Source organism: Gorilla gorilla, chromosome 11 (assembly GCF_029281585.2).
Source record: "Gorilla gorilla gorilla isolate KB3781 chromosome 11, NHGRI_mGorGor1-v2.1_pri, whole genome shotgun sequence".
Classification (NCBI taxonomy): domain Eukaryota; kingdom Metazoa; phylum Chordata; class Mammalia; order Primates; family Hominidae; genus Gorilla; species Gorilla gorilla.
The window spans coordinates 64169699-64182480 of NC_073235.2; the positions used below are offsets into that span (position 1 = coordinate 64169699).

The following is a 12782-nucleotide window of genomic DNA, read 5'->3' on the forward strand; positions in this document are numbered from 1 at the left end:
AGTTTATCAAAAAATTTCACTTAAAGGATCATTATTTCAATGGATTTTTTAAACAATGAAAACTTTTGAAGATTAAATACATTGCAAATGTTTGTTTATATTTTCCTATCATTTACTTAGCACTGGAATAGTGCTTGGAGAGAATAAGCTGACACATTAAAAAATATTGTCTTTACACATGGTATTTTGGAGACTTATTGGTGGCTTGTTGGTCCTCCCAAGTTATTCCTTGGCTGAAGGTATATCTGATAGTCATTTGGAAGGTTTCCTAAGGCTACAAAAATCTGTCTTTCTGTTTCAATGAGTAAAATAGCTTGCTCTGGGAAAATGACTCCCTCTCTCTAGGTCCACTCATTCTACAGATGTCACAGAGAAAAAATAAAGCCTATGTCTACATTTATCATTGCGTTGGTTTTCAATTAGTCTGCTTTGCCAACTTTTAATAACTTCTATTCGAAGAGTTGTTTTGCCTTACAATCCTAAGTATGTTCTCTATGGATCAGCAGTGTATCTTTGTCTATAAGCGTAGAAACAAGGACGCTTTATTTATCCTAAGTTTTTGTTGTTACTGTTAGAAAACCTACAAAGATAAGTCTATTTGGTTTAATTACAGTTAATTTAAACCTTTGTGTTAATGTATGCCTACCTTTCCTTTTCCATTTTCATATTAACTTTTTGAGACCATTTTTCTACATAGAGACTGTGTGATAACACAGTTTTGGCAAGACAATGAGTAAACACGATATTTCCATTGGAGATTGTAAATAGATATAACCCTTCTGGAGGGAAATTCAGCAATTTTTACCCAAAGCCTCAAAAACATTAACATCCTTTGATCTAGTAAGTTTACTTATTGGGGTTTATTCTAAGAAAATAGAGGATATATGTAAGGCTGTGTGCACAAAGATGTTTATTACACTGTTATTTATAATATTGAAAAATGGAAAAAATGGGAAAGTCTAAGAATAGGAGATTGGTTCAATAAAGTATGGTACCTCTATTTGATAGAATACCAGTTAGCCATTAAACATTATGTTATAGAAAAATACTTATTGATGTAAGGAAATGTTAATATAATACTTGGTAAAGTTGAATAGTTTACTATCATTTTAGGTGTATATTATTTAAAATACTAAAACTAAAATATCAATAATGGTTATCTCTGTATAATGAAATTTTATGGGTGATTCTCCCCACTTTTTTGATCTTTATGTTTTCTTCTGTCTGTATAGATATGAAGCACTTTTGTAACTGGTATAAAAAGTTAGCCAAATACAAAGTCAGTATTATCTAGAAAATTATTACATCTCTTATTTTCCTCTATTGTGTGATCTCCTATACAGTTTTACTGATGATGATGAAATTAGAAAAGAAAGGAATCTATTAACTGGAGTAAAAAGAAGAAATGATGTATTATTAAGGTTTGCTGCAGTCATTTGTATATTGAGAGGATACCATATCTTTACCTGTTTAGGAAAGCAAAGGTGTTTTATTTGAGGCACAAACACTTCATCTGAACTGACCCTATGTGTTGTGGCACCCTACAACATCTACCTCAACAGGCAGCATTGATTATTTGCCATAGTAATTAGGATTTCAATAGAAATGGCCAGCCTCCATCTGTAAGGTGTTCTTTCCTAATAGCTTTGCTGTACACTATACATACGTGGTGACTTATGCCCCCAAGTTCAACCATATTCCTTGTAAATGTGAAAATATGGTAGTTTCATCACTTCTCAAAAAAAGAGAAGTAGGTACTCTGCAGTACTCTCAGTGCTTTCTATTGTCCTGCTGTTAGTGAAAATCGCTTAAGATCATATCTAACTAACGATGATTAGTTAGACAAATAGTGTCAAAAAGTTATGTCATACAATTTTTTTTTCCAGTTTTTTCATATAGCACTAAAACTGTTGTGAGAGCTAATTTGTCAAAAACGGTCTGTACCAGCTTTAGCCCAGTATAAATAAAGTGTGAAAGTAAACAATCAATCACACACACACATAATAAATAATATGCAAAGCACAGAAGGAATGATTTTTTCAAAGTTTAGATAGTCAATGAAAGTAGATTTGAACATTTTTTATGAAATTAGACTAAAATATGAGTACAATATTAGAAAGATTGAAATCTGAAGCAAAATTTTTAGTAAAAAGAGGAAGCACATGAGAAACAGGGGTATTTGTTGAACTATTGAAATACTCCAAAGAAACTAGTTTCTATTTTTATGAAAAACAATGAAGTCTGTAGGTATATATTTATAAGATGAGTCATATTGGGAGCCATCTTAAAAAAATCAGACATTTTGTCTATTTCTTTTGTTGTATGTTTTACATAGTTGAGGTTGTACCCCACAAATATATTGGGATCTTGCTTTCCATTTAATATGCTATTATGCTATATATTTTCCTTTATCATTAACATCTTTTGTTCTTAATATTCAGTAGTTACATGGCATTATACTTTTGGTGTTCCATAATTTAATTAAACTTTCTCTTATTGTTTCTACTTTTTCTTTACTTTTAAATAATGTAGCACTAAACATCTTTGAGCATAAATCTTAATCTGCCCTATTGCCTTCAGACAGGAAATACTAAGGTGAACGACTGAACATTTTTAAGACTCAATACATTTTGCCAAGTTATCTTGAGAAGATGAACTAATTTACACTTTTTAAAGCAGTAGTATGTAAAACAAAATGAATTACTTGTATTTACTGAGGTATTTGAAGCAAGTCACTTCTGAATACAAATAAAAGGTAAATTCTTTATGATAAACGTAAACTTTAATATAGAAAACTTGTGATTCTTATAGTTTTTTTACTGTTTCTCAACCTAAAAATATTAAAATGAATGCTATTTGAATTACTAAGGTATGGTATATTTATACAAAAATATAATTTCAAACAGTGACTTATATTGGGGAAAACTAGGAAACAGGAATTCTGAATTTTGACCTTGGCCCTACTAATAACTGACCTTGGGTATGTCACTTAACTTCCCTAGATTTTAGTTTTCCCCATCTGTAAAATAAGTGCATTGGATCACATGATCCCTTAGAGATGAAAAGCAAGAGCTAAATGAGTAGTAATTATTGTAAAGAAGTTCTTGCTCTTTTTAAGATGCTCATCTTTTATTATCTGAGATGTTCTTATGTGCAGCAAGTCATCAAATAAATAAGAGTTACCCTCAATGTATGCTTTTTACCCTGCTGTGGTCTGAATGTTCTTGCATCTCCAAAGTTCATATGTTGAAAATGTAATCACCAATATAAGGGCATTAGGTGAGACATTTGGGAGATGATTAGACCATGAAGGCAGAGACCTCATAAATTGAATTAGTGCCCTTATAAAAGAGGCCCCAGAGAGTTGCCTTGCCCCCTTTTCTTCCATGTGAGGTTAGAGCGAGACTTCTCAGCCTTGGGAGCTGTGAGAAATAAATATTTGTTGTTGTGGCATTTTGTTATAGCAGCCCAAATGGACTAAGATACACTCTTTTGGCTCTCTCTTCATTCAGTCCAAGGGTGTTCTGCTAGGTTTTGGCTACTCTTCATTTCTTTTATCAAATATTTGTTAAGGCTTATTAGGGCCTAAAGTCTAGAGGTATTCTGCTTTACTATTATGACCATATCTTAATAACACTGGTATGAGTAACATACTGTATGAGTAAATAATTTGTTTTAGAGCAATGGTTTTCTAAAAATGGGAGATCATAGTTTTTAGTAATTAATTGTGTTAAATTACTATTAAGAGGGTCAAGTAATAGATGTTAAGTAATTTTTTGGATTAAATAGATCTTATCAACTAGATAATAGAGAGATTAAGAGCTGCTTTGCACTCAGGTTTCATGTTTTTATTGCAAAGATCAATTGTGCTTACAAGAAAACACTGAAGGAAATTGGGGATTATATATACTAATTAATAGCATCCAGAGAATGATAAAAATATCAATGTTTGTATTCTTCCTGTGACAAAATACCTGAAGGAAAAGTTCAATTTTCTTATTTTTCATTATTGATTCATTTAATAACTTTGATATGTAATAGTATAGGAGATTAGGAATGAATCTTGCCTGACGTTTCTCTTTTCCTCATTTCTCACATTCAATCCCTGAATTCTATCTTTTTTCAATAAGATGTGTATCTGGATCTATTCATTTCTCTTCATTCCTATTGCCACTTCTTTGGTTCAGGCCATCATCATCCCCTGATTGAAATTATTTAACATTCTCCTGATTTGTCTCCCATCCTCCAGTTTTGTTTTACTCAATTGATTGTCAATAGAGTAGCCGGGATATTTTAAACCTGATTATGCTGACAGTTTCTCATTTCCCTAAGGGTAAAGCTCACACTCTTTAAATGGCTCCTGATGCTTACCATGACTGGGCCTCACTTCTCATCTCTTCCCTCTGTTCTTACACTTTATGGTCTAACCTATGTTGTATTTGCCATTCCTTGAATGTGACTAGATCAGAATCTTCTGTTTTAACAGTACTTCCCTAGGGAAATCCTTTCTGATCCCTAGGTTAGGGTAGGATGCCTTGCTACGGCTTTCATGTCAACTTTTAATTCTTCACTTATAACAAAACATGCTTGTTTGATTTATCTGCTTTCTGTGATGGCAGGTTTTGTGTTGTTTGTTATGGAGTCCCTAGCACCTATATAGTACCTGACACATAGAAGATATTCAATATTTTCTACAGGAAAGAATGAATATAGAAAGAGAGACAATGTAGCTTAGGAAGGCTTTGTTGAGAAGATAGGTCTTAAAGGATGAGTACCTATTTTGATTATAATAAGAGGGTAAATACTACATAGATGGAAATATTTGTTTACATGTGATTTTTCATTCAGATGTGTTATAGTATACATACAGCAGAATACCAAGCTCTGTGTCTCCAACCTGTGCAGTTAGAGGCGGTAGTTTTTCTAAAGGTATAATTTGGACCAGCCCAGTTTCTTAAGACTCATTGTGACTAGTCTCCATCAAATGTTGTGAGTGAAAGAAGGGAAACTATTCACAGGTAAATAAAGTGTTCATAGAGTCGTGAATTTAGGCTGTTCATAATGTGAGGGCTGTTTCAGGATAATATGTTGTACTTGGTGTCTTAATTTTGAATGTAGTTGAGTTGACTATAATCTTAGTCTTTTTTTTTTTTTAGTTTGTGTTTTCTTTAGTTATAAAACACAACCTTTTGTCACACGGTAAAGAGAAAGCATTTCCAATTATAATTTTTGAGATATTGATTCTATATTAGAACACTTTATCAATCTTAAAGTTCCCTGATTCTGCTATGTTGTGGTAAAAGAAAACAGTACTCAAACTTTGATAAATAAGACACAGTGAAAATCCATAGTAAAAATGCCAACAACTTACACAGGTTTCATTACTAGACTTAACTGTGCAGTTTTAGCATTTGATAATACCACATTATCTTTTGCATGTAAACTCTTTAGAAGAAGATATTAAATAAAAAGATAAAATGTATGTTGGTATGAAGAATCTGAAACATAAATGAAATCCCTGAAAATTAAAAGGTGAATGTGTGTTTACCTATTTACTATTTACACAACTATCAAAGATTGCCAAAATAAAAATCCTGTATAGGCGCTCATCATTTTGATGGGTGGATAAGTCGTGATACCCATAGTTTGGAAGGAAGATTCCTTCAAGAGAGTACAATTTTGCTTGGTAAATCTTTTGCATGTTAAACTTTTTAGAAGAAGAAATTAAATAAAAATATAAAATGTATGTTGGTATGAAGAATCTGAAACATAAATGAAATTCCTGAAAATTAAAGGGTGAATATGTATTTACCTATTTACTATTTATACAACTATCAAAGATTGCCAAAATAAAAATCCTTTTTAGGCACTCATCATTTTGATGGGTGGATAAGTGATGATATTCAGAGTTTGGAGGGAAGATTCCTTTAAAAGAGTATAATTTTGCTTGGTAAGTCATAAAGCCTGAAGCTTAGTCACATATAGAGAAAGCTGCCTAATAATTAAGAGTTGACATTTTAACATGGTATTTGCAACAGACACATTGGATACTTAATTAAATGGAAAACTGCTTATTTTTAAAGGACTGAAAAAATTCGACTCTCCTTGGCAAATGAAGTCTTCATAGTATCAGAAATGGGAAATCTGAAGGATGTGGCTCATTCTCTGTTTCGATGATGCAGAATTGCTCTAAGCAGTAAGCTTACAGTTTTCAGACAGCATCAGCAAATACAACTGTGTCAGTCTCTCTTAGTATGGGGTGTTTGTAACTGCACAGGGGAGATGATAAATAGTATATGTGATTTGATATCTTGATGATGGCTTAAACAGATACTGATGGGCAGATCTGTTGTTTGATATTTTTTTCACTAGCCCTGAAGATGCTGAGACATAGAGATGGCTGTGATTATCTTTTGTAAGACAGGAAATGCAGTCTTTAGGGGTTTCTGGAAATAGAAAGGTCATGCAGTCTGGAACCTGTGAGCCTTTTCAATCTCTAAGTCATCAGGTATGACCTCATGAATTATGATGATAATATTAGAATGTAGGGTGCTTGCTTTTTCTAGTTCTTACTCATTGAAAATATATTCATTAATGTAATTGTTTATTGTCAGACTTTCCTTAGGATATTTGAACAAGTAAGATTTATGGCAGCTAAACAATATGATTATTAGAAATGTGTGTGTATGTGTGTGCCTGTGTGTGTGTGTATGTGTTTAAATTTGTGTTTACTTTAGCTTTTTGGGGGAGAGTGCGGTAAAGGAAGAGATTCTTTGAATGTGATTAAAAGCAAGGTTTGGGGCACTTCAGATTTTTCCAGATTAAGCCTGAAGAGAGTCAATCTTTATATTTTACTTCAAGTGATAAAAATAGTATAAATCGATCAAACTGATAAGGATACATCATAGCTAGCTGCTTACAGATACTGATATATTGCAAATATTTGTATTATTTGGAATTTCTTAACCATAGAAACTGATGCTGCTACCATTGTAGTGTGCTACATAGCAAAGAAAGTTTGGTGAATAGAATCATCTTTGTCAGCATCTGACCTATAAACTAATTTCCTGAAATTTATGTTGCATTATCTGAACTGTTGTAAAGACACTGGTTTTAATCATTTCTCAGATCTATTGAAATATTGATGCTCTTGGTGCTTTTAAGGTAGATATATACTAATGTATTGTTCATAGAAGAAAGCAGACTATAAATCTGTTTTTCACAAAGAAAGCTTGTGACATTTAAGCTCGTTGAAGATTTTTTGACCCAGAGAGCTTCGTCCTTTGCTTACTTTCATTTTCAAACTGAAAATACTTGACTGTGTTAAACATGCAAATGATTTGGATTTCGATGTCCATTTTGTACTGAAACTCTGCTGTTTATTTTAAACTATTTTCACCCATCAAGTTATATATAATGCATTTAACTTTGATTTGTTATAGCATGTCCTCAGAATTATATACTTGGATAAGAAACTACCTATATTTGACATTCAGATTTTGAAGGAAATATATTTCATTTTTTAAAATATTGTACATGCTTCTGCCTCAATGTTAGAGAACTTTTCAGGTACTCCATATTAAATGATCAAAAAGAGAGAAATATATTGCAGCAGTTCTCAACAGCAAGATGGTTTTGTCTTCATGATTCTGTAGCCTGATTGTAATTTAATGCCTTATCAGGGTGAAATGACATAGATTAAAAAATGAATATATTTAAGGAAGTCTGAAACAATGAATTGATTCAGTTAAGGGGTTTCTCCTTTTTAATTAAAAAACACATTCTGCCTACTGATATTGACTATAATTTATATGTTATTCAGGCTACTTAGCCAGCTTATATTCTTATTAGTAGGGAAGATTGGCATATTCTTAAGCTTGATTAATTTTGAAATGATTTGAATATACCTTTTAATTGCAACAAAACATGTCTAATCTGTTAGAATTTATTTCCAGTATTTGCATGTATTAGTCATTATGAGTACATTCTGTTTCTTGGCATTGCTTTGGGATTCCTCTTGGTATTGGTTTCACAGCATTCTGCTATTTTTCACTGTATTCCTGACCTTTCAAGAGAACCAAACTGTAAAGATTTTTAGTTACTTTCCGTTAGTGGCATTTAAATGAGGATATCTCGATAATTTTGTAAGGTGGAAAAAAATTACTATTTTAGAATTGTCATTTCTGTCACAAATCAGAGAAATTTTTCTCTATTACTATTTCAAAATATACTACAATAAAAAGCAAAGACTGGTTAGAATGTAGTTAAATGCAATGTCAATCTTTCTTCTTGCATGGCAAGATAATCTTGATCTTTGGAATGATAAAACTGATTGTAAACTTGCCCAGTAATGATTGGTCATCTTCCTTACAAAGGCTGCCTTGGTTTATACTATTTTACATGCATTTCATTATACATCATAAAGGTTTTAAAGGTAAGCTGCCTATAAAAACTATTTGAGTAATTCTTCAAGTCAGTAAACATAGTAAAGGCTGAGCATTGCATGATACTGTATGTATTTGGTGTTATGAGGAATGCAGAAAAGAAAAAGTCATTTCCTGCTTTCAAGGAGATTAGAAAATGTATACAATAAATTGTGTTCACATTTTGAATTGACTTTTGATAGGCAGTATGCTACAATCAGTTTTAACTTAATCTATAAGCTGATGAATCCTAGAAGGAGTTACATGTAACCTTTTTTCCTCATGTAAATTTCTTGTTATTAGATAAATGAAGGCTTAGGTCAAACTGTATCATTATGCATCCCACAACTTTATTGAAAATTGCATTAAAGACTTTTAGAGTGCATAATTTCTTGTATAGGGCTTTATAAACTGTGAATCAGTAAAATAGCAAAATAGCTTTGCACGTTGTATAAGCCATCATTGTCAGTATGAGACTGAAGGTGGACCCAGTCCACTGGCAGGAGGCAGAAGTATCAGCTCAACATAGAGACTTGATCAATCCTGTCTAATTCCAGGCTCAGTGTGGGTAATTAAGTATTATGGAAGGGGTTTTGACTTTATAGGGATAAAACTTGGAAATAAAAAGTAGCAAATATGGAAGTGTCTGTTACTAACTAGGTCATTTGGAGAGGCCTTTGAATAAAATGGGGGAATAGGATTTACCTCAGGTTCTGAGAAAGCCGATCAGGACCAACTAATTATGGAAGCGGACCTTAGCTGCTGCTTGGTGAACAGTCAGGCATTACTCTCTTCTCTTTCATTCCAATATGTTTGCTGAAAGTTGCAGGAAGGTGGGTAGAGAAGATGCAAAGCCCTTGTTTCCCCAGAATCCCAAACTGGAACACGCTGCCTGATAGTGCCTCCAAAGTGCCTGTTTCCTTGTATTAGAGGAATAGAAAATTGATTTGCAAATTCTTCTGGTTTGTAATGGCTGGCTGCAGTAAGAGGCTAGTGCAATGGTTCAGTGTCTGGACTGCCGTGTTCTCTGGGTTCAAATCTTAGCTATGCTACTTACTGGCTGTATGATCTTGGCTTTTTTCCTGATATGTAATATAGGGATAATAATGGCACCTACCTCAAAGAGTTGTGGTAAACATTGAGTGAGTTAATGTATGTGAAACACTTATAAGAGTACCTGACATATATCAAACATATTATTGTCAACATCCTTTGTCGACAGACTTTGTTATAGACATTCTAAGAGGTTGGATGGGCAAGACTTTGTAACAGTCATCATGCAGTTTAGTTTTGTTCCCTCTCCCTTAATCTCTTTATCAAATAAGAAATTCAGCCAAAAATATATGCTACACTGAAATATAGTTATAAAAATGCAAACAAAGAACAACATGCTATATCCGATTCAATTCTAACATTTACTGACAATAAGAATTGTGACTTGATGGAAGATTTTGTGTTTAAACTTTACATCTACCTGCTAGGCTGATTCAAACTCTCTTAGAATTCTATGCGTGCAGATTCTTTGCTTCTCTGTATTACACCAACTACTTTATTCATGACTGAAAGATTACTAGGACTTTGGGAAAATTTAACAGCAACTTAAGGTCTTTCGTGTTTATTGTTTAAGACTAAAATTAAGGGGTAAAAAAAAGCCTTTCTTTAAAGGCTTAAAAAAAATAATAGGGGCAAATTTACCTAGCATAGATTTAGTGATACTTAGTCATCAAAAATGTCCAAGACAAAAAATTTTACTGAAAGTCAAACACAACTTGTTTTTAATAATTTTATTTCTTGGCATTTTTATTCTAGATGAAACACTAAATGAAATATATTATAAATAGAATGCTACATATATAAGTAGAACAATTCAAGTTCCCATTTGATAGAGTATAATATTTTGAATTGCTGGTGATTATTTAATGTAAAAACATTTATCTGCTTAAAATTCTCAATAAACTTCAAAGAGAAGTGAGTAATATGATATTTGGATTAAATTTACATGCTTAAATATGGCATTTTGTTACATCTCTGAATTTCACTTCTCTTCTCTGAAGAAATTTCCTCAGTGTGCTGCTGTTTCCCCCAAATTGGCAGAGTCAGTTGAATCTCAGAATAATGCAATTTTTAAAAACAAATATACAAAATCCTACAATGTTCTAGAAAGAATTGTACTGGGCAAGGATATAAAAGTCTGTAGGTCTCTGCCTTCAGGAGGTCACAGGTAATGGGTTGTAACTACAAAATACAAGTAACTATGGCAGAATATGAAAGTAGTGAATGCCATGAGGTAGTCTTGAAGACTGGCCAACATAAAGAGAAAAGGTCATTTCAGACAGAGGAAACAACATCATTAAAGGTAGGGAGGCAGAAAGCAAATAATAGAATAGTTCATTTTGGCTATAGCCTAGTGGGATAACTTAGACTTACCACAGGAAAGGTTTGTTGGGACCAGATAAGTGTAGAATCTTGAATGCTAGATTATGATTTCTAAACTGAGAACATTTCTTTGCTGATGTACTTATTCCTGGAAAAAATAAAATAAAAAAAACAAAAGAGCAGTACCTATATTTTGAAGTCATTTTCAGAGCTCTAACCCTCTTGAGACTTTGAGAATGAAAATTAAATTCCTGAGTAGATTTAGTAGTTAGTAGACAAGGTAGGGGGTAGAAACAAACTGAAGGATTTTAATAAAATTTTCTATCAAAATTGCACATGAGAGCATTTCTCAGTCTATCCACAAGCACTCAAAAGTCCTAGATTTCAGATCCTAAGAGACCTCCTGCTTGTCCGTGATGTAAACTCCATTTTATTGGTACGTAATCTGATTTAGCTTTGGCTTTGTTTTTGACATTTCCTAAAGCAAGGACAATCTAGTGGGATCATTTTAATACAATGAATACTCATGTTACTATGGTGAATAGTTGGATAAAAAGGACTTTGTCTTAGGGAAAATTGGAAATTAAAATTGCCATTTTGAATCACGGAAGTCACTGAATATTTTACCTTTGTTCTCTGTTCATTTAAAAATCATAAAGTAAACCATGTTTGCAAATACTTTTAATATCGCCTTCTTCTACTCCATACACCAGAGGCATTTTAGTATTGCCTGAGGTTAGTAAAAAAGCTGGATACCTTCCAAGAGCAGATTTCCTTTAGATGTGACAGCTGGGATGTGACTTTTGGTATCAGATGCAGGAAGACGTCATTTGTACATGGTAATTGTGAAAAAATTGGAACTTATTACTCTCACTTAGTATAAATGATCCATAAAAAGTATGTCAGAAGTAAAACTCCTGGAATTCTACAGGGAGAGTTAAAATAAAACCAGACACAGGTGCTCATCTGACTCTATTTTTAGAACAATAGGAGACTCATATAACTGAGAATGCTCTGTACTTCCTGTATAAATCTACATTATTTGAAAGTCGTATTTTCCAGAAGTTCCTGTGAAGATGTACTTATTAATCTTTGCAACTTCACATTGCCTAGGAAAGAGCCATTCACCTGGTAGGAATCCAACAAATTTTCAGTGCTTGTCTTAGAATCATAGTCCCATTTCTGAAAGAAACCTTGAATATCATTGGGCTTCAAGTTGTTCTAAAAATGTTTAAGCATTAAAACATGGTTTTCTTTCTCAAAAAGCAAATAGAAGGCATTTAGAGGAAAAGGACGCTTTCTTCACCTTAAGACTTTTAAAAATGGCAATACGGGAAGATTAATAAGAAGAATAAGTTAAAGGAGAATTCAATATTCCTCCATGAAACTACTCTTTCTAAAAGGCAACAGAGACTGGTTCCAGTGAAGCATATTATCATGTGTGGCATGTAAATGTATATCATTATCCCTACTCATTTTTTTCCCCAAATTCAATTTAATCTCATAAGAATTTATTGAGGCTACTGTATAACATGGAGGAAAGCTGTATACCACAGTAGCAAGGAGCTAGGACTCCAGAGCGGGACTCCTGTGTTATGATCCCATATCTTCCACTTTACTGGCAATTTTTATCTTAGGAAGTTACTTAATCTCTCTTTTCTTCAGTGTTTTCGTCTGTGAAATGAGGACACTAATATGTTAATCTCTAGAGCTGTAATGAAAATCAAATAAAATAATAAATTAATACTTCAAACAGTGCCTAGAGTGTTTGATACAGTGCCTAGCTTAATAAACATTGGTTATTATAATTATCCCCACTGAACTAGGTAAATGCTACAAATATGTATGTGTATATTTGTGTGTATACACACAAATATGCATATATGTACACACACATACTGTACATCCTATGTAAACACAATTTTAGTATATATGTATGTCTATACATACGTATACATTCTACCTTAAGTATATATAGTATAC

At 32.7% G+C, this 12782-nt stretch overlaps 1 protein-coding gene across 8 annotated transcripts in view; it reads left to right on the forward strand.

The window, feature by feature from the left end:
• The window catches only part of SLC4A10 (solute carrier family 4 member 10), a 360081-nt gene that overhangs the window by 77824 nt on the left and 269475 nt on the right, over positions 1–12782 (forward strand). For 4 of the 8 annotated variants that reach the window (XM_031008812.3, XM_031008814.3, XM_004032705.5 and 1 more), the window contains exon 2: positions 6373–6508. The exons of the other annotated variants lie outside the window; for them this stretch is intronic. In XM_031008812.3, the coding sequence (XP_030864672.1) occupies positions 6428–6508 (81 nt within the window). In that variant the 5' untranslated portion in view covers positions 6373–6427. The remainder of the gene's footprint in view (positions 1–6372; positions 6509–12782) is intronic. 8 annotated transcript variants of the gene reach the window in all.